Consider the following 21,028-nt stretch of genomic DNA (forward strand, 5'->3'; position numbering starts at 1 on the left):
CTGCCCAAAATGGTGGTTCAGGCATTGGGGTCCAGGCGCGAGTGTGTTAGAATCTTGAGGTAACGCGAGCATAGTTGAGGGTTTCCGCTGCAGATGAGCTCAATTTGGGTCGAGCAGGGTGATTTTATGGAGGTGGAAAGACAACCTTCGCAGCGGCATGAAGATGTGGTTGGAAGCACATCTCGGGGGCAAACACGTCACCAAGTTTGTGAAAAGGATTTCATGCTGCCAAAACCACATGGGGGTAAAAAAAAATCTCTCAAGTTAAGCAGAGACCTTTTTTAGAATATCATTGAAAGCAGATTAAAAATGAACATTGGGTTTAAAGAAAGGAATTTGCATACAGAAAACAGTCCCAGACTAGTTGTCATGACACCCTGGGCTATTGCACAGTCAATTCCAGCCCCAATTGACCCAGAGTCGCAATACAGGTAAAATTAGATTATATTTAAAATACCCGAGATCTTTGGCCATGCCCAATAACACAATTAACCTTTTATTATGTACAGTAATATAATTAAATGGACAAAATGCTCTCGGGGGTGTGGGTTGGAGGAGGGAGGATTTCGGACATATACCGGATGATGCAGTAGGTAGACGAGGCCTCGGTGGAGGAACTGAAGGGTAAATGGGAAGAGGAGCTGGGTGAGGAGATTGAGGAGGGGACGTGGGCGGATGCCCTGGAGAGAGTGAATTCCTCCTCTTCCTGTGCGAGGCTTAGCATCATACAGCTCAAGGTGCTGCATAGGGCCCACATGACTGGGACGAGGATGAGTAGGTTTTTCGGGGGCGAGGACAGGTGTGCTAGGTGCTCGGGGAGCCCAGCGAACCACGCCCATATGTTTTGGGCGTGCCCAGTGCTGGGGGAGTTTTGGAAGGGGGTAGCAAGGACGGTGTCGAGAGTGGTGGGATCCAGGGTCAAGCCAGGCTGGGGACTCTCAATTTTTGGGGTTGCAGTGGAGCCGGGAGTGCAGGAGGCGAAAGAGGCCGGTGTTCTGGCCTTTGCGTCCCTAGTAGCCCGGCGGAGGATCTTGCTCCAATGGAAGGATGTGAGGCCCCCAAGCATGGAGGCCTGGATCTCGGATATGGCGGGGTTCATTAAATTGGAGAAGGTGAAATTTGCCCTGAGGGGATCAGTTCTTTAGGCGGTGGCAGCCTTTCCAGGGAGAACTGTGTACATGGGTTTGTGGGATGTGGCGGGTGTTATGTCTTTCCCTTTTGATGTTTGGGTGTTCTTTTGTTTTTTTTATTTTGTTTGTAGTTGCTTTTGAAGTTGGATGGGTATTGTTCTTGGGGTGTTACCACGGTTGTTTTGTTAATAGAGTTGAGATGTTTATATTTTGTAAAAATTTCAATAAAAATTATTTTTTTTAAAAAATAATTAAATGGACAAAAAATTTAACTATCTAATACCCCTTTCCCAACCCCCTCTTTCTAATTACCCTCACTACATATATATATATTTTATATACACACACACACACACATAAACAACAGAGGGGAAAGTATGGTGGAAAGTGAAAGAAAATATTAATAAAAATAAAGGATAAGGATCTTTGATGCACAGGGATGATTTCTAGTTATTGTCTTTCTGAAGTTCAGCTTCCGTTTTGATACATCTTTCCTCTGGGCTTGAGATTGTTTTCTCTGGCAAGGTTGTCTTCCTTCTCTGCAGACTCCACATCATTTCTTGTTCACAGCAAAGGATCTGCCAGGCACTCACTGCTTTCAGAATAATAAAACAGTGCTTTCACTTCCACAAGGAAAGAACGAGCGAGAGATTTCCAAGGTCTAAATGCTTCTCGGAACGCAACATGCAGGAACCAATCACTAACCATTGTCAGGCAGAACACTGTCCCCTGACCAACCCACCGGTTGCCAGTCACCCAAATAGATTAGATTCCCTCCAAACCTGGTTCCCAAGAACCACTCGATGCCGACGAGCCTGGCTAAAAACAGAGCCTAGTATCCTGACAAGCAGGCTGCTTCAAATTGGAGTCTTCTGCTAAAAGACACATTTCGATTATGGCTCCAAGGATCAAAATAATAAAATAACAAAGAAATAGGAACAAAGGAAATAAACAGGAAGGACTCTTACATAGTTTCATTCTTATAACCACTTTAGCATTGAGCTATCATTAAAAAAAAAGGAATCAACTTCTTCCTACCTGACAGATAACAATGAAAGAGCTCTCATAACCATGGTTCTTGCTAGAAGGACCTGTGCTGCGGCAGTCACTCTCCTCAAGGCCATAACTCGGTCATGTGGATTTAGCAGGGCAGCTGCCTGTTCCCCAAGTGTCACTCTTCCGGACAAACATTTATCTACAGATCCAAGGCAACCTTGATAGAACATTTAAGTTATAGTGTTAGTGTGCAAGCAAAGGAACAACAGGGGCAGACATGTGGCAACATAGATTGGGATGGGTGGAAGAATAGAAGACACAAGACAATATGGCGAATGAGAAGACAGGAGACCATAAACTAAAAGAGGAAGAGTGAGAACCCAAGAGGCTTATTGGACAGAAGGAGACCAGTTAAGCCCACCATCTTTACCAAACCAATGAAAAGCAAATCTCACTACCTTACTTTCACTCAAAAGTCCCGTACGTCCTTTGGTTCAACTATTCATCGCCCCTCCTTTCAACTGTTCCCTATAACAAAACATCCATCACTCTAACAACTCTTTGCGTGAGGAAATTTTTGTAACCTGTCGCCTCGTTATCAATGATGATTTTACACAGTTGACCCTCGTCACTGAAAAGAGTGAATAATGCAAGATTCTCAAAACCCTTCTCAGTTGAACAGCTTGAATTTTCTCTACAACAATGAGCGCTGCCCCAGTACCCCAAATTTCCCATTACTATACTTTCCCACCTATGCTATCCTCTCAGTTCTACCAGATGGTTAACTACTTTTATCAGTCTACATATTTTCAGTTTTTATGCCTGTGATTCCATATGAACTGCAGGAATCTCCTCCTGTATGCTAAAGATGAGCAGATTTAATCATGAATATGATTTAAATATGAAGTTAGAAAAAGTAGGACAAACCTGACCCAGTCAACTAATGTCTAATTGTGATATTCCCAATCATCAACATAATGATGGAAGAGCTCGCTGACAGTGTTATCAAACAGCAGTTACTCATTAATAGCTTCAGGACCACTCAGCTCCACTTACTGTCTTTGTCCAAAAAAAAAAAGGACAAATTCAGGAAGCCCTTGGAAAACTCTCCAATGGGAGGCTCAAGCTTGGCAAATAGATATATGGTTACTTGAGGCTAATCATCTGTGCCACAGGACATCACTGGAACTCAGAACAGTGTTCCAGTCCAACAATCTCTCGCTGTTTCATCCGTCACCAACCCTTCATCAAGAGATCAGAGCAGGGGGATGCCCGTTAACGATTGCAGCGTTCACTTCCATTCACTATTCCTCAGACCGTGCCAACATGGAGCAACAAATTCTGGCTTTCCCCTCATAAGGGGCAGGCACCATCCTTGCCACACAAGTGCCAGCCAATGATCATCTCTAACACGGGAATCAGACTACCTGTCCATAGCAATAATTGATATTAGCATCGCTGGATCCAAACTCCGAGGAAACTGATGGGGTTATCACAGGACTGAAATGTAACTGGACCAGCCACCCAAATATTCTAACAAGTAACTGCACAAGCAGTTTGTGAGATGGGTCAGAAGATTTGAAAGTTCAAGCTCTGCTTCAGAGGCCTGAGCACATTACCTGATACTAAGAAATGAGTGTGCTGAGGCGGTACGGTGCTATCGTTCCGATTAGACGCCAATCTGCCTTTCCAAATAGGTGAAAAGGTTAATTGATACAAGAACAAAAAAAAAAAAGAGTTCTTCCCAGCATTGTCATTATTGCTCCTCAAGTAGCATCATTGAACTATATGGGGCTATGCTTGCTGAAGCAAATCATCTGGTATGGTGTCTAGTTAGACTCTTCTCTTCACCCTCCAGCTCAAAATATTTTTGAGCCCCAACGTGCTGAAACGGTGATCCGATAACAGCCTGGCCAGGGCAATGGGGAGAACAACAGTGCGTTTCTTTAACCAATTAGATTTTAGGATTGCGAAAGAAATAGAGGAATGACAGAGAAGGAAGATCAGGTTTATAAAGAGGAAATTGGATTGAAAGGAAGAAAAAAAACAATTATTTTTTAAAAATTGACTAATCTCCCATGTGCAATTTCCCTGAAGAAATTAGTCACCATGGTTTTAACTCTTCAACATCTGGACCACACTTCCACACATTATACACAGTCTGCCATCTTGTAGCCCATTCACTTCACAGCCTCTTTCTGCCTTCCTCAAGTTGATCGTTACTGCAAGAACAATTATTAGGTTGCTTAAAAGGTACTTGTTAACATAAGTCCTAAAGCCCTAAATCTATCTGGCGGGCGAGTTTAATGGGCAATTGACATGCAAACCCAATAAATTCTTAAAAGTAATGGGAGGCTAAGGGCAAGTTACCACTTGTACGAAACAAATTGCAGATTGACCAGTAAGTTCTAGAAATTTGCAACTTGTGCCACCTCCATTAATCCCCTGCATTTGCCGGTTGATCTACATTTTAGTAATGGTGTCTCTCATCAACACAGTGGTAGTTTCCAACCAAGATTTGGCCCACAATCTGGTTATTCATCTCAATGGTGCTTGTGGAACCTTGATCTGTGCAAATTGGTTGCTGCCTTTCCCTACAATTCAACAATGGCTATACTTCAGCGAGTACTTTGTTGGCTTTTTGGTAGTTCAGTACACAAATCATGAAACATGTGACGCTAGTTATTTTTTTCTTCAGCTCTAACATATTGTGAATAGTTAACACAAAAAACCGGGAGTAACGCATCAAACGCTTGCTGTTAGGGACAAAGGTAGGAATGTGAGCATGACGAGGACACAAAAATGCTCTGAAGGGAGACAGATAGGTTAAGGGAGTGGGCTACATGGCGGCAGATGGAGTACAAAGCAGGAAAGTGCAAGGTTATGCACTTTGGTAGAACACAGTAAGTAGTCTTACAACACCAGGTTAAAGTCCAACATGTTTGTTTCAAACACTAGCTTTCGGAGCATTGCTCCTTCCTCAGGTGAATTGGGAACAACGGGAATCGGGAAGAACGGGAACACTGTCTGTGTGGAGTCTGCACGTCCTCCCTGTGTGTGCGTGGGTTTCCTCCGGGTGCTCCGGTTTCCTCCCACAGTCCAAAGATGTGCGGGTTAGGTGGATTGGCCATGCTAAATTGCCCGTAGTGTCCTAAAATGTAAGGTTAAGGGGGGGGGTTGTTGGGTTACGGGTATAGGGTGGATACGTGGGTTTGAGTAGGGTGATCATTGCTCGGCAGAACATCAAGGGCCGAAGGGACTGTTCTGTGCTGTATTCTTCTATGCTCTATGTTCTAAAAAGGACATTTTTTTTTTTTTAAAGCTGCAAAGTTTCAAAATCGCTGATTTTCAGCCAGACTTTGGTGTACTTTTCAAGGAACACACAATCCCTAATTGCCCTTGAACTGAGTGGCTTACTGGACTATTTCAGATAGCACTGCTGTGGGTCTGGAGTCACGCGTAGGCGAGACAGGTAAAAACGGCAGACTTCCTTCTCTAAAGGACATCAGGGAACCAGATGGTTTTTCACGACAATCGATTCATGGTCCTCATTAGACTTTTAATTCCAGATTTTCTTTTATTGGTGGTAGGTTTGGAACCTGGGTCCACAGAACATTACCCTGGGTCTCTGGATTACTAGACTAGTGACAATACCACTATGCCACTACCTCTGGAACAGAAGCATACATCATGGGAAGATAATTACAAAGTTTTTTAAAAATAATGATTGGGAATTTATTGATCATCTAATTACAAACGGATTATTCCATGCCAATAATCTACAACGATTAATACATTGAATTTTTTTTTTAAAATTACCGATGTATTAGCAATTCGCTGAATTTGCCTGCAAAACCTACCTTGGTAACCTTCCATTTTCAGGTATTCAATCTGAACAACTCTATTTTATTGCATTATATATTTCCGTTGGACAAACCTATTTGCATGAGGGTCTCTTCCATACTGTTGGTTGCTGTCACCATGGCAACAGATGCTCCCAGCGGATCACTGTCTGGAAACTGTACCGGCTCGGGCACAATTCTACGTTCGTTCAGGCCAAGGGGTCCAGCTAGCAGTTCAAACTCCTCCTCTCCAGTCAGCTTCTCATCTTCATCAACATCCAGCATGTCCCAGTCTTCTGCATGGGCAAGTCAAAAAGATGTCAATAAGGACAAAGCCGAAGTTCAACACCATTCATGACAAAACTGCCCCACTTGATTGGCACTCCATCCACCACCTTAAACGTTCACTCTCTCCATCACTGACAGACAGCGCTCTGGGTGCACCAACACCTGAGCTGTAGCGATCAAGATAGCAACCCAGAAGGCAATTAGGGACGACAACAAATTTTGGCCTTGCCAACGACACTCGCATCCCAAAGAACAACAGATCACAGGAACAGGCTATTCGGCCCTCTAAGCGTGTGCCGGTCATGATGCCAACCTTGGCCGAAACCCTCAACACTTCCTTGTGCCATATCCCTCTATACCCATCCTATCCATGTATTTGTCGCGATGCCTTTTGAACAACCTCCCCTGGCAGCGCGTTCCAGGCACTCACCACCCTCTTGTGTAAAATCTGCCTCGCATATCTCCCCTAAACTTTGCCCCACGGACCTTAAACCTATGCCCCTGGTGACTGACCCCTCCACCCTGGGAGAGTGCCTATCCATCCACTCTATCCATGCCCCTCATAATCTTGTAGACCTCTATCAGGTCACCTCTCAACCTCTGTCATTCTAATGAAAACAGTCCGAACCTGTTCAGCCTCTCCGCATAGCTAACACCCTCCAGACCAGGCAACATCCTGGTAAACCTCCTCTGCAAAGCCTCCACGTCCTTCTGGTAGTGGTGACCAGAACTGTGCGCAATATTCCAAGTGCGGCCAAGGTTCTATACAACTGTAACATGACTTGCCAGTTTTTATACTCAATGCCTCATCCAACGAAGGCAAGCATTCCGTATGCTTCCTTTTATTGCCACTTTTAAAGATCTGTGGACCTGCACACCCAGATCCCATGTAAGATTTTTTTTAAAATCTATTTAATTCTTTGTACAACCAGTTTCCTGAATCACTTTTCTTGGGAAGGCAGTAATTGAAAGTGACGTGTTTCTCCCTTTCTCTCAGGCAAAGGAGAATTTCAAGAGAGAAACCTTTTCTGCAGATAGGAGTGCAGGACAAGGGGACAAACATTAAAATGGGAACTGGGCCAATTAGGGATGAAGTTATGAAACATTTCTGGGCACGATAGGGTGGGAGAAGTGCGCAACTCTCAAAAAAAAGTGGACGCAACTTCAACTAATAATTTCAAATCCAGAATCAAAAGCTTTTTGCTAGCCAAGGGAATAAAGAGAGATAGAGCCAAAGTGGATAATAATCAGCTAAGATCAAACTGATTGGTAAAACAGGCTGAATGGCATACTGTAGTTTCTATGCTTGGGCGCGGACCCAATCTAGTGTGGTATACACCCTCACGCAAATAAAGGAGAGATCAGGAAAACAATCAGAAAAATTAATCCTCAGAATTTTAACTTAATAATGACATAATCATTAGGGCGGCACAATGGCACAGTAGTTAGCACTGCTGCCTCATAGTTCCAGGGTCCCGGCCTCGGGTGACTATCTGTGTGACGTTTGCACTTTCTCCCAGTGTCTACGTGGGTTTCCACCGGGTGCTCCGGATTCCCCCCCACAGACCAAAGATGTGCACATTAGGTGGATTAGCCGTACTAAATTGTCCCTTCGTGTCCAAAGATGTGTAGGTTACGGGGATGGAGCCAGAGAATTGGCTTGGGTGTGGTGCTCTTTCAGAGGGTCAGTGCAAACTCGATGGGCAGAATGGCCTCCTTTTGCACAGTAGGGATTCTATGATAATTGCTCTACTGCAGGTTACAACGTGGCATGAATGTTGCCTGAGCTGATCAGTGGCAATCAACTGTCCCAAACAACTTGGCAGGCAATAATCTCCTCCAACAACTTGGCAGGCAATAGCCACCTCCAACAAGAGAGAGCCTCACCATCTTTCTTTAAAATTCAATCATAATACCATTGTTGAAACCCCTCACTATCACCACCCCTCATTATCATTGACCAGAAACTGAACTGGCCCAGCCATCTAAATGCTACAAGAAGTTCAGAGGCTGGGAATTCTCCAACAAGTCATTCACTTCCTGACTCTGCAAAGGCTTGACCACCATCTACAAGGCACAAGTCAGGAGTGTGATGGAATACTTGCCTGGCTGAGTGCAGCTCCAACAACACTCAAGAAGGTCAAACTACCCAGGACAGAGCAGCCCACTTTGATTGGCATCCCATCTGCCATCTCAAGCACTCACTCCCTCCACCACCAGCACACAGAATAACCAGTGTGCATCATCTGAAAGATGCAATGCAGCAACACATCGAGCCTCCTTCAACAGCACCTTCCAAACCCATGACCTCTCGCACTTGGAATGACGTGTGAACACCACAACCAGCTGGAAGTTCCCCTCCACCCAACATGCTGACGGAACTAAAGTGTTGAACAAAAAAAAAGAGATATGCTGTCAGAGCTTTACGATGTGCCCTTTGAAATTTGGTATTCTTGCAATCTGTCCTAAAGAGTGCACGACGGAAAACTTCTCCAGCACGTCTCTATTTTCAGCAATACTCTTCTGTACTGGAAATGGAAATGTCGCCACAGTCCCAGAGGATCATAGGCTGCTCTCTCCCCTTTGAGAGAGCGCTGACTGGTGGTGACTTAAACGGAGGTTCACCACACCTCAGGCGAGGGGAAAGGTTGATACGGCCATGGAAAACCTCAGTCAGTACGGGAATTGAACTGGTGCTGTTGACATTGCTATGCATCAAGAACCAGTCATCCAGCTAACTGAGCTGACCAGCCCCCATCTTCTGTACTACCAAGCAACTATAATGCAGTCCCCTTTCCTGTCGCTGGGGCCAAATCCTGCAACTTCCCTAATAGCACTGTGGGTGCGCCTACACAAGATCGATGCAGCATTTGAAAACACGCAATATCTTCTCAAGGACAAGTAGGGGCCGGCAACAAAACGCTGCCCTTTCCAACGCCATTCACATCCCATCAAAGAAGAATAAAAAATACCTTCATATATGCTGTCCTGCTTGCCTATCAGATCTGGTGCCTGGCCTTTGTACCTGTAAAATGAACAATATTACATTTTTCTAATAATAGAGATATCAATCAAAAAAAAATACACTCAGACTGATCCAGTTATTTTAACTGAGTTGATCGTGGGTAGTGATATACTCCAGATTCCATTTCCAGACTGCTGATGAGGGTTGTGCTGGGCTATTTCTGCATCATTTCCTTGCACAGGCAACATTGAAGCAATTTAGATGCTTCACACAATTAAGCACTCTTTCCTCAGGAGCCAATACTGTTGTGTACGCAGACTACATAGCGGCTCAGTGACAACAAGTTCCATAAGCAGCGAATGGAGAAAGAACCAGCCAGTCTCTCATGGCAATTTTTATTTTATGTCTTATTTAGGGATTAAGGGTTATGGTGTTTGGGCCGGAAAGTGGAGCTGAGTCCACAAAAGATCAGCCATGATCTCATTGAATGGTGAAGCAGGCTCGAGGGGCCAGATGGCCTACTCCTGCTCCTAGTTCTTATGTGGCCAGGAGAAAAATGCTGGAGAACGCCTGCTTTATGTGAAATATAGGTCATGGAAATGTTCAACATTCACTCTTCTTCTCTCCATGTCCCCCCCCCTTCCAACAACTACAGTTCCCCATCTCCTATATGCTGACGCCCACCCCCTTGAGAATTTCGTTTAAACCTTCTCCAACCACACTAGTGAAGCCCCCTGCAAAGACATTGACTTTCTGCATAACAAAGGCCCTTTAATGTATTAAGCCACAGTTTGAGATGAATTGTATTTAGATAGTGGTGCCTACTGATCAAAAGTATTAATATTTTGTTGAGACTTGGGAATTGCAAAAAAATTAAAATGCTTTCATAGAATTCCTATATATAAAACTTGCAAAATCTCCTGATGTTTAACAGCATGGAGGAACCCCTTTTCAGTATTTCATCAGAATTCGTACACTCAGTTGCATTCAATAGATGCCCCCAGAAAACTTAGGAGGCAATTAGTGTTGCCTCCTCGATTTGAAAATATGTCTTTCAGCTCACCTTTCTGAAACTGGGGCCTTTGTCTTGCTCTTCATGGCCAGGTACTTGTCCCTGCAGCTGTTACACAAGAGGTAATATGGATTTCCGCTTCCGCACTCACCACCAAACCATCCATCAACATAGGACCCATTGCTACGGTAGCCCTGCCGGTTGGCACTGCGTCCACAGCCTGGATGGTTTCTCTTCATGTGATGGTTAAATTGAGCGACATTTGCATCACAGAGTTCACAGACAACTACTTCATCTCTTTCATCAGACTCGCAAACATGCTGCAGATAGATAAAAGGTATCAGTCGGGGGAGGGAGCGGAAATATTTACAAAAAATAAATCGCGAATAATTAATACACCAAGGTTAAAAGCAATCAGAAATAACTTCAAAAAAAGAGCAGCCAACGCAAAACGTTAGTAAATGTGTTATGAGATTTTCTTCATTCTTTGAATAATACGCATACAACATACGCCGCAAGAGCAATACACAGCTTGGCTGATTTGGAGAATACATTAACATATTGTTGTGGTGGTGCTGTATCTTAAGCAATTAAGGGCCTTGGCTTTCAACTGAAGCCAAACTGAACTGCCAACTTCGAAACCCAGAAATCCCACACCCCTGCAGACTCCACACCCCACAGAACAGTGGGGTACAGAGGATGCAAATAATTCAATGAAAGTCCCATCAAAGGTACATGATCCATCTTAATTTAAACTCTTTACGGAGAAGGAATTTGTTGCTATAGGCCTCGAAGTCAAAGCAAGCAACTAAATACAAGATGGAATTATGGCTTAGTAACATGAAGTTTACTCGAATTGCAGTCTTGCAAGCACTGCAAATAGAACAGTGCAGCACAGAACATGCCCTTCGGCCCTCGATGTTGTGCATTGTCCGAAACCAAGATCAAGCTATCCCACTCCCTGTGGGATGTGCGACCTCATCAAGCAGTGGGGAAAACAGACCAGCAGAACAGGTAGAATGACCTTCATCTCCACCTGCGCATCACCCCTATAAAATTACAGCAATGCCAAATGCATTCAACCATCTACTTGTCTATCCAGTCCTTGGACGAGGTGACGGTTTTTGCATGGCTGGGAACCAAGAAATATCAAGGTTTCCAAAATCACTGTTGTTGAGGCCAAGCAACCAGAGTTCCATAAACATTCACATAATGAAAAAGATGATGCACTTCTCGTGGTTGTGGTGAAAGATAAAGCCAGAGAACAACTAACAGGACCTGTTTTGCATTAAAGTTTTAGTTAATTAGCTGAAAGTCCAAACTAAAGCCAGTAATAACAATGCTGCATAATTCAATAAGGCCACAAGTAATAACAACCTTTATAATAACCTTTATTAGTGTCACAAGTAGGCTTACATTAACACTGCAATTAAGTGAATATGAAAATCCCCGAGTCGCAATTCAGAATGTCCAATTCACCCAACAAGAATGTCTTTCGGGGCTTGCGGGAGGAAAGTGGAGCACCCGAAAAAACCCACGCAAGACACGGGGAGGACGTGCAGACTCCGCACAGTGACCCGAGCCGGAAATGGAACCCAGGTCCTGGCGCTGTAGAGTAACAGTGCTAACCACTGTGCTACCGTGCCAACCCGTTCATAGAGACTCAGTGGTGGAAGCGTTAATTTGTGGAACACAAAGGTCTCAACCAGACACCAGTGACAGTTTAATACATGGCCAATTAACTAGCATCTGCTTGGATGATATCAGTGAAGCAGATTAGCTGCCTACTTATCTCATTATCTCAAATTGGCTACCCCGATTTGTACATTGCAACGCTATAATTCAAATATACTTAATTTTCTGTGAAGCTCTTTGGGATGCATGGAGGTTGAGAAAGGCATTATATAAATGCAAGTTCTTAAAAAGTAGATGGCTTTCCCAGAGTCTATAAAGCAAGGCTCCCGTGGTGTCTGGATGAAGCTAAACCAAGCAAAAATGGGTTTGCCTTTAAATGAAGGATAATGTTTCAATACCCCTTGAAGACAACAGGGAGGGGGGCACAGTGGTTAGCGCTGTGGCTTCACAGCGCCAGAGACCAGGGTTCGATTCCTGGCTTGGGTCACTGTCTGTGCGGAGTCTGCACGTTCTCCCCGTGTCTGCGTGGGTTTCCTCCGGGTTCCTCCCACAAGTCCTGAAAGACGTGCTTGTTAGGTGAATTGGACATTCTGAATTCTCCCTCAGTGTACCCGAACAGGCGCCGGAATGTGGCGACTAGGGAATTGTCACAGTAACTTCATTACAGTGTTAATGTAAGCCTTACCTGTGACACTAATAAAGATTATTATTACTTTTGTACCAAAAGTACTTGATACCATTTTGTGAAGCTAGATTCTCCAGACTAATATGAGAGGTGCGTTGTGAAGTACTCAGCTTGGTGGTCAGATCGCCACTCGAGATACACGGAGCAGAAATTCTGCTGCTTTTCTACGGTGTGCAACACGGTTACTGAAGAAATGTTTTACAAACAGCATTTCTCCGCTCGATAGGATCTTGAGCTCAACTAAATAATCTAATCAAGTGTGACAGAATCAGCTTCACTTCTTCCACACAATTACATAAAGTGATGAACTGTCCTCCTAGTTTGCTCTCAATTCGAAGCAATTCAATTGGAGAGAAACATGCAAAGAGTTGACTTTTATATAAACAGAAACAAACAGCTTACAGCAACAATAAGCAAGTCCCTCTCATCTTGATTTAAATGCAAACTTTAAAAAAAAAAAAACAAGTCTGGGGGAAAGGGAATTTCAGACAACCAGCAGAGTGCCAAATAGCTTCCTCTGGGACTGTGAAATTCTACGGCAGAGAACTTCCTTGGAGATGCTCCTGCTCTGCAACTTCACTTTGATTCTGGAACAAACACATGTGGCTGAATTTGCATTGATAACTTAAGTATGGTTGTAAGTTATCATTCAAAAACCTGCCGAGCAACTCATCAAATTGATTTAGTTCCTTTAGCTCATCCCTTAGTCCAGAGGGGATTGCAGGCTTCTAATTCTCTAACCCATCTCTCCATAGAATTAAATAGGTTTCGGATGTGTGTTACTATTTGAACTTTATCCTTTTAAATGTTGCCAATACGTTCATCAGAGATATTTTTTTAAAAATGGCCACAGTAAATGCAAGTGTGGGGAGCACAGTGGCTAGCACTGTTGCTTCACGGCTCCAGGGTCCCAGGTTCAATTCCCGGCTTGGGTCACTGTCTGTGCGGAGTCTCCCTGTGTCTGCGTGGGTTTCCTTCGGGTGCTCCGGTTTCCTCCCACAAGTCCCGAAAGATGTGCTGTGAGGTAATTTGGACATTCTGAATTCTCCCTCAGTGTACCCGAACAGGCGCCGGAGTCTGGCGACTAGGGGCTTTTCGCAGTAACTTCATTGCAGTGTTAATGTAAGCCTACTTGTGACAATAAAGATTATTATTATTTAGAGCATAAGCTTAAGGTAAATAAGCAAAAGCAGCACAGGCTGCAACCACACACCCATGTCGGCCAGTCCAGTACCTCTGGAATCCACATTCCCAATATATCACTGTCACTCGCAAAGTCCTGTCCAAACATGGCTTCCATGGCTTCATCGTCCAGGTCAATCTCCAATTCTTCGTCGAGGTTAAAGTCATAGAGGCCACCTGGATCTTGCGGCATTGATGTCCCCTCCCGCCGGCTTTGGTTTCGATGAGCCTGAACTGAACGGTACAGTCCTGCTGTAATTTTAATATGAAAAGCACTTTATCAAATTATTAAACGCCCGCGTATGTACTCATAAATAGCGATGCAGAACAATTCACTTTACCGTTGGCTTTCAAATGGGTCTACAACACGAAACTATCCCGATGCACTTTTTCATACTGCGCACTTGAATGAGATCACCGTACTTACCCACATTCTACTCATCATTTCATACATTACTGAATATTTTTTAACAAAGCATGAACCAGCCACACACAAATACTCTTTTCTTTCAACATTTTAAGTCCAACGTTTTGTATAGGAATGTTTGAATCACCTGCACGTGCCAACAGAGTCCGAGCTGCCAGCTCAAACTTTTGCCGCCTCGTGACGGTCGAACGGCTCCTGGCAGAAGGTATGTTAGTAGATGATCCATTCTCCTCCTGATCCAATCGATTTGGCCTGCAGGAAAAAGCAACATGGAACACCGAGAAACCCAATTATTAAACCAACAAATAGCAGTGGTTAATTGTAAGTCCTGGTCATACTTTGGTCACAACCCTCCATCCTGCTCCTGTTAAAAACAAACTTTTGGATAGGTTCAAGGCAGCTGGAGCCGAAATGTCAAAACACTGATACTTCCCACTCTACTCAATCCTACCATTTCTCGGGCTTAACTGTACAGTGTATTGGAAGGTTATACTGCAATTTACAAAGTTGTTTGAAGGTTGACATGGTGTCAGCAGTAACACTGAGCAGGATGTAAAATATTCCTCAAGAGTTCTACATATATGATGTACATCTATCTACTTTTTTCACCTGTTCCAGTTATTTGTCCAGACAGAGCATCAATTGAGAACTATCAATTCATGTAATGAAATAAGTAAATTTTACAGGGTATAACAGTAAAATTGTCTTTCACAAGTAGTTACCCGGGAGTAGCAAAAATCGCCAACATACCCTTCACTGAACCCTTCCTCCATCTCCGTGGCATCAACAGCAGGTATTTCCCCAGGTGACTGGAAGTAGCCCTGGTCTCTGGACTTATCACTACTGCTTGAAGCAGTGGCTCCATGGCATGAATCTGAAGTGACCACAGACTGTGACTCATCATCTTCCTCTGTACTCGGGTGCTCTATCATCCACATGGCCAGCACGGTGATATTCTGGGCATCTGCTTCTCCTCGGGCACCTTAATGCAGTTTATATATCAAAATGCGGAACTTAAGTCAATTCAAATAATCTTTTCCTGTCATAAAACTAAAGCGAGAAATACAAAAATCTTGCTGTACAGCAATACATTTTGAATGATAGCCAATGCTGTGATACAAGGGTATCATGGGAATTATTATCTTAAGTATTATGTAAGCTCTCTCCCAGGTTTCTCAGCTGCTCAAGCTGCGCAAGAACCCCAAGCACAGTGTTATTGTGCATAATGTGTTCTTGCAATAATTAAGCAATAATCTCGGGCAGCCCGGCAGCACAGTGATTAGCACTGTTGCTTCACAGCACCGGGTTCGATTCCCGGCTTGGGTCACTGTCTCTGCAGAATCCACACGTTCGCCCTGCGTCTGCGTGGGTTTCCTCCAAGTCTCGAAAGATGTGCTGTTAGATCATAGAATTTACAGTGCAGAAGGAGGCCATTCGGCCCATCGAGTCTGCACCGGCCCTTGGAAAGAGCTCCTTACCCAAGTTCAACACCTCCACCCTATCCCAATAACCCAGTAACCCCACCCAACACTAAGGGCAATTTTGGACACTAAGGGCAATTTATCATGGCCAATCCACCTAACCTGTACATCTTTGGACTGTGGGAGGAAACCGGAGCACCCGGAGGAAACCCACGCACACACGGGGAGGATGTGCAGACTCCGCACAGACAGTGACCCAAGCCGGAATCGAACCTGGGACCCTGGAGCTGTGAAGCCATTGTGCTATCCACAATGCTACCGTTCTGCCCATTAGGCGAATTGGACATTCCGAATTCTCCTTCTGTGTACCCGAACAGGCGCCAGGATGTGGCGACTAGGGGCTTTTCACAGCAACCTCATTGCAGTGTTAATGTAAGCCTACTTGGGACAGTAAAAATTATTATTAGTAAGCACCACTCCCCCCACAACTTGTACATGGCATGGATCAAAGTTAGTGAAATCAACTTTTTTAAAAAATAAATGGTTATACTTACAGCAAGGCAATAGGTAACTAGGCATGCTGCAAATATTTTATCAAATGCGTTTAGCATAAAGGGCAGTAAACCGCTCTATCCTTTGCAGAAGTATCTCCATCGTGATTATTGTACAAGAAGAACTGATCTACCAGTTAGATTTGCAGAACTGCATTGCAAATACAGAGACGGTGCCACTGCTCGAGTAGAAGTTCTCTCCCAAATATTTTCAAAAAGAATTGCATAGGGTCCCAAATACAGGACTTTTTTTTTTAGGAAGGTTATAATTCATGGAATTGACGTAAAAGTAAGTATAGACCGGAAACTATCGTCAAAATTGGACGTTATCGGAGACCACCAGAACCCTGGTGGGTTCTGAACTGTCATTTTCTTCCTTGCTCAGAAAGCCATCAGCGGAAAGATACAGCACCTTCTTGACATGAAGCAATAACCAATTCATGGAGTCATCGACAAAAGTCTAAGCAAATGGGCAGCACGGTAGCATTGTGGATAGCACAATCGCTTCACAGCTCCAGGGTCCCAGGTTCCATTCCCCGCTGGGTCACTGTCTGTGCGGAGTCTGCACGTTCTCCCCGTGTGTGCGTGGGTTTCCTCCGGGTGCTCCGGTTTCCTCCCACAGTCCAAAGATGTGCAGGTTAGGTGGATTGGCCATGATAAATTGCCCTTAGTGTCCAAAATTGCCCTTAATGTTGGGTGGGGTTACTGGGTTATGGGGATAGGGTGGAGTTGTTGACCTTGGGTAGGGTGCTCTTTCCAAGAGCCGGTGCAGACTCGATGGGCTGAATGGCCTCCTTCTGCACTGTAAATTCTATGAAAAATAATGCTGGGATCAATCCTGGGGATTTGCGTACAGAACTGGTCAGGATCACGGGGAAGGCGACATTTAGCATACCTTGTGCCTCAGAGAGGAGTGTCACACTGGAGAAAGTTATGACAGGGATGCTTTTAGAACAGGAATGATCTGGAGAGACTCTCAGGCAAATTGTTTTCACTGGAGGAAAGCTGGAGTAGAACGTGATCCGGGGTTTTTAAATGCTGGGCTGTCTAACTGCTCGGCAGTTGGCAGGTTTGTAGGCGGCACGGCAGCACAGTGGTTAGCACTGTGGCTTCACAGCTCCAGGGTCTCAGGTTCGATTCCTGGCTTGGGTCACTGTCTGTGCGGAGTCTGCACGTTCTTTCCATGTGTGCGTGGGTTTCCTCCGGGTGCTCCGGTTTCCTCCCACAGTCCAAAGATGTGCAGGTTAGGTGGATTGGCCATGCTAAATTGCCCTTGGGTGTCCAAAAAGATTAAGTGAGGTTACTGGGTTATGGGGATGGGGTGGAGGTGTGGGCTTAAGTGGGGTGCACTTTCCAAGGGCCGGTGCAGACTCGATGGGCCAAATGGCTTCCTTCTGCACTGTAAATTCTATGATCTATGATCTATGATCTAGGCACCAAATTAAAAAGGACACAAAATTAAAAGCGAAACAAGGTTCAAACAAAGCTGGGTTAGAGCAAAACTTCCTCCCCTCGATGGATCCAGTGGATTTTTCTAATTACCAATTCTGGTGTTCTTCTACCAGGGGATCGATTCATTACAGAAAGGTCATCGCTACAGGAGCACAAATTTAATTACCTGTGGCTTCCATGGCTTTTGTAATCTGTCTGAGTGAAAAGCCCATTTCCAAGAGAGGAACAGCAATGGGTGGTGGTGGCGGTGAAGTTGAAAGTCTGCTACTAGGATCAGAAGAGGCTAACAAAACAAGCAAAAAACCTAATTAGCTAGTGACACTTCACAATTATATTTAATTATTGGTTTTTAAACATAGCTTGCGAGAAAAAATTTGCTAATTATAAGGAAACGTTAGCTGCTCGAGATGATGTAGAGTACAAGGAAAATTTCTCAAACACATTCTCCTCCACTTGCGGTGAATTCCATCCGCTCCCTCAATGTCCCCTCCCTTTTTAATCACTGGGAATAATTTGTTGAGTTTTTGGGATGAGAAAGGAGCTACAGAAACAGTTTGCCCGAACAACAACTACCGTAGAAGCAATACAGAAACTTCAATAACTCAAACCAGTCAAACCGATTTACTTTTAGCCCATGGAGCAGAAAGCTGGGTGCACCTGCCATGCGGAGAATATTTTGGCTGCATTTGCTGCTCTTGCAAATGGCAAGAGGACCGATGAGTGAAGCTGCTAGCAGGGCAGCGAGAGAGCAGCTGACAGGATGCAGGAACAACGGACGCAAAATGGCGATGTCAGTGGCAATAGCCATGCTGTGCTGTGACAGGAAACGGGCGTGAAAGTAATCCGTTATTTGCTACAATTGGTCTAACATTAGGCGGCACGGTGGTTAGCACTGCTGCCTCACAGCACCAGGGGCCTGGGTTCAATTCCGACATCGGGCGACCGTCTGTGTGGAGTTTGAACTTTCTCCCCCTGTCTGCGTGGGTTTCCTCCGGGTGCTCCGGTTTCCTCCCATAGTCCAAAGATGTGGTCAATTGTCCCAAAGGTAAATGGGGCTACAGGAATAGAGGTGGGAGATTGGACCTAGGTAGGGTGCACCATCAGAGCAAGGACCGATGCAGACTTGATAGGCCGAATGGTCGTCTTCTGCACTGCAGGGATTCTATGATAAGTCTACATGTAGCCGAACAGGTATCAAATTGTCTTTCGTCTCATGCAGCGGAAATAAGTTACTGATGTCTTGTGAACAAGAACAATGGATACAACCCATAAAAGATTGCGAATTGATAGCTGATAAAAAATTAAAACCAATCAAGTCTCTATTCAAGTCGCAAACGCATTAAGTTCAGTACCTGTTCGGTTTGTTTGCCGGGTGGGCTGAGATTCAGGTGAAGTTAGGCTCTGTCGTCTACCCACCTCTTCTGAAGGTGAGGTTGGCAAGGAAGAAACAGGTGGGGTCTGTGCCCGTCGAGCAGGCAATAATGTGGTAGTTGGATAACTGGAGAACATTTGGCTGATGAAAACAATAGTATAGATTAATATCTTCCGCAGTAAAGACTAGGGAAGCAATAAGGGACACATCTCCATCAACACTATCTGATCTAAATCCTTCTTTCTCCATCCTTAAAACATCACACATTCCTGAAAATTTCCAGTACTTGTAACATACCGTGAAACATTTTCTTTACAAGATTGAGACCCCAAGATTTAATTTTCTTTCCACATTCCAATTTGGGTTTAAATGGCCATGGCAAAAGTACGACAACTATTCGTAAAGACATTCACACAATCTGACAAGTGTTACTTTTACTAATGAGTTCCAACTAAGTGTCTAAATTTTTTTTGTCGTTTCTATGACAAATTAAACAGTTTCCAATCACTCAAACGGAGTCAAAGGAGTGTGACAGCACGTACCGTAGGAGGCTGAGTGGCATTACACTTGGCGATTCGGAGGCAGGCACGGTTTCCGTGTCAGTGACAGGGGTGGTAGCAGTGGTGGTGTCCTCCAGAGAGCTGCTCATGAACGAAGTGGTGCTGGAGGCAGAGGGGCTGGTAGTAACAGGTGTTTGCGCCTGTATTGGAGCATCCATTTCTTCAGGCTGCTGGGAGACATCTGCCAAGAATTTGTAAAAGTAGGAATTTGTAAACTATGCAATGGCCAATTACTTATTGCCTATTAAAATGAAACACCCAAGCCCTGTACGAATAAAAGATGCATTAAAAAAAACAGACTAAACTATATAAACGTGGGAACTCGCATGCAACCTGTGAAAATAGCATAGGGTGTTCAACATTAGGAATATAAACGCACAGTAGCAAAGTGGTTTGCACTGCTGCCTCACAGCGCCAGGGACCCGGTATCAAATCCAGCCTCGGGCGACTGTCTGTGCGGTGTTAGCACTTTCTCCCAGTGTCTGCGTGGGTTTCCTCTGGGTGCTCCTGTTTCCTCCCACAGTCTAAAGATGTGCAGATTCGGTGGACTGACCGTGCTAAATTGCCCTATAGTGCTCCGATATGCAGGTTAGGTGGGGTTACGGGGATAGGGCAAGGAATTGGGCTAGACGGTTGTTCTTTCAGGGGCTGGTTCGGATTTGATGGGCCGAACGGCCTCTTTCTGCACTGTAGGAATTCTATAGTTCTATATATTGGAAAGTAAGAACAGGAGTAGACACTCCATCTCCCTTCACACATTCGGTCAACAATTACTTATCAATTTCAGCTTGAAGATTCACAACTGCTATATCAATTGCCATTTCCAATCTTCTACCATCCTACTTTCACTCCTGAAAGGTCTGGATCTAGTTTTTTCAAATTATTCCCCCATTGTCTCAACTTTCCCAACTAGTGAAAAGGTTCTCTCCATCTAGTCTAGATAAGATGCTCTTTACGAGAGCAGGTGCAGACTCAATGGGCCGAATGTCCTCCTGCTGCATTGTAGGCATTCTATGACCAGCAATGCAGGTCCCTTGAAAACAGATGACAGTGATGTTACTTATCATCAGTATCGACAATGGAGGAAGAGGTCAGCATGTCAAAGCAAGCTAATATTGAGTCGGGCACTGGGAATCACCAATATTGATGTAATCATGGAAAATTGGATTGGATTTGTTTATTGTCACATGTACCAAGGTACAGTGAAAAGTATTTTTCTGCGAGCAGCTCAACAGATCATTAAGTAGATGGGAAGAAAAGGGTATAAAAGAAAATACATAATAGGGCAACACAAGGTATACAATGTAACTACATAAGCACTGGCATCGGATGAAGCATACAGGGTGTAGTGTTAATGAGGTCAGTCAATAAGAGGGTCATTTAGGAGTCTGGTAACAGCGGGGAAGAAGCTGTTTTTGAGTCTGTTCGTGCGTGTTCTCAGACTTCTGTATCTCCTGCCCGATGGAAGAAGTTGGAAGAGTGAGTAAGCCGGGTGGGAGGGATCCTTGAT

General features: G+C 44.5%; 1 protein-coding gene across 8 annotated transcripts in view; it reads right to left on the minus strand.

The window, feature by feature from the left end:
• Window positions 1-21,028, minus strand: part of herc1 (HECT and RLD domain containing E3 ubiquitin protein ligase family member 1) — a 239,823-nt gene that overhangs the window by 78,080 nt on the left and 140,715 nt on the right. For 4 of the 8 annotated variants that reach the window (XM_038784383.1, XM_038784384.1, XM_038784379.1 and 1 more), the window contains 10 exons: window positions 19,501-19,699; window positions 18,939-19,099; window positions 17,753-17,869; window positions 14,913-15,144; window positions 14,290-14,414; window positions 13,767-13,987; window positions 10,285-10,553; window positions 9,229-9,281; window positions 6,064-6,264; window positions 2,169-2,343 (listed from right to left, as the gene is read on the minus strand). In XM_038784383.1, coding sequence (XP_038640311.1) covers window positions 2,169-2,343; window positions 6,064-6,264; window positions 9,229-9,281; window positions 10,285-10,553; window positions 13,767-13,987; window positions 14,290-14,414; window positions 14,913-15,144; window positions 17,753-17,869; window positions 18,939-19,099; window positions 19,501-19,699 — 1,753 coding nt within the window. The remainder of the gene's footprint in view (window positions 1-2,168; window positions 2,344-6,063; window positions 6,265-9,228; window positions 9,282-10,284; window positions 10,554-13,766; window positions 13,988-14,289; window positions 14,415-14,912; window positions 15,145-17,752; window positions 17,870-18,938; window positions 19,100-19,500; window positions 19,700-21,028) is intronic. The other 4 variants (XM_038784381.1, XM_038784380.1, XM_038784382.1 and 1 more) reach the window with 4 other exon arrangements.

The sequence above is a fragment of the Scyliorhinus canicula genome, chromosome 24 (assembly GCF_902713615.1).
Source record: "Scyliorhinus canicula chromosome 24, sScyCan1.1, whole genome shotgun sequence".
In the NCBI taxonomy this organism is placed as follows: domain Eukaryota; kingdom Metazoa; phylum Chordata; class Chondrichthyes; order Carcharhiniformes; family Scyliorhinidae; genus Scyliorhinus; species Scyliorhinus canicula.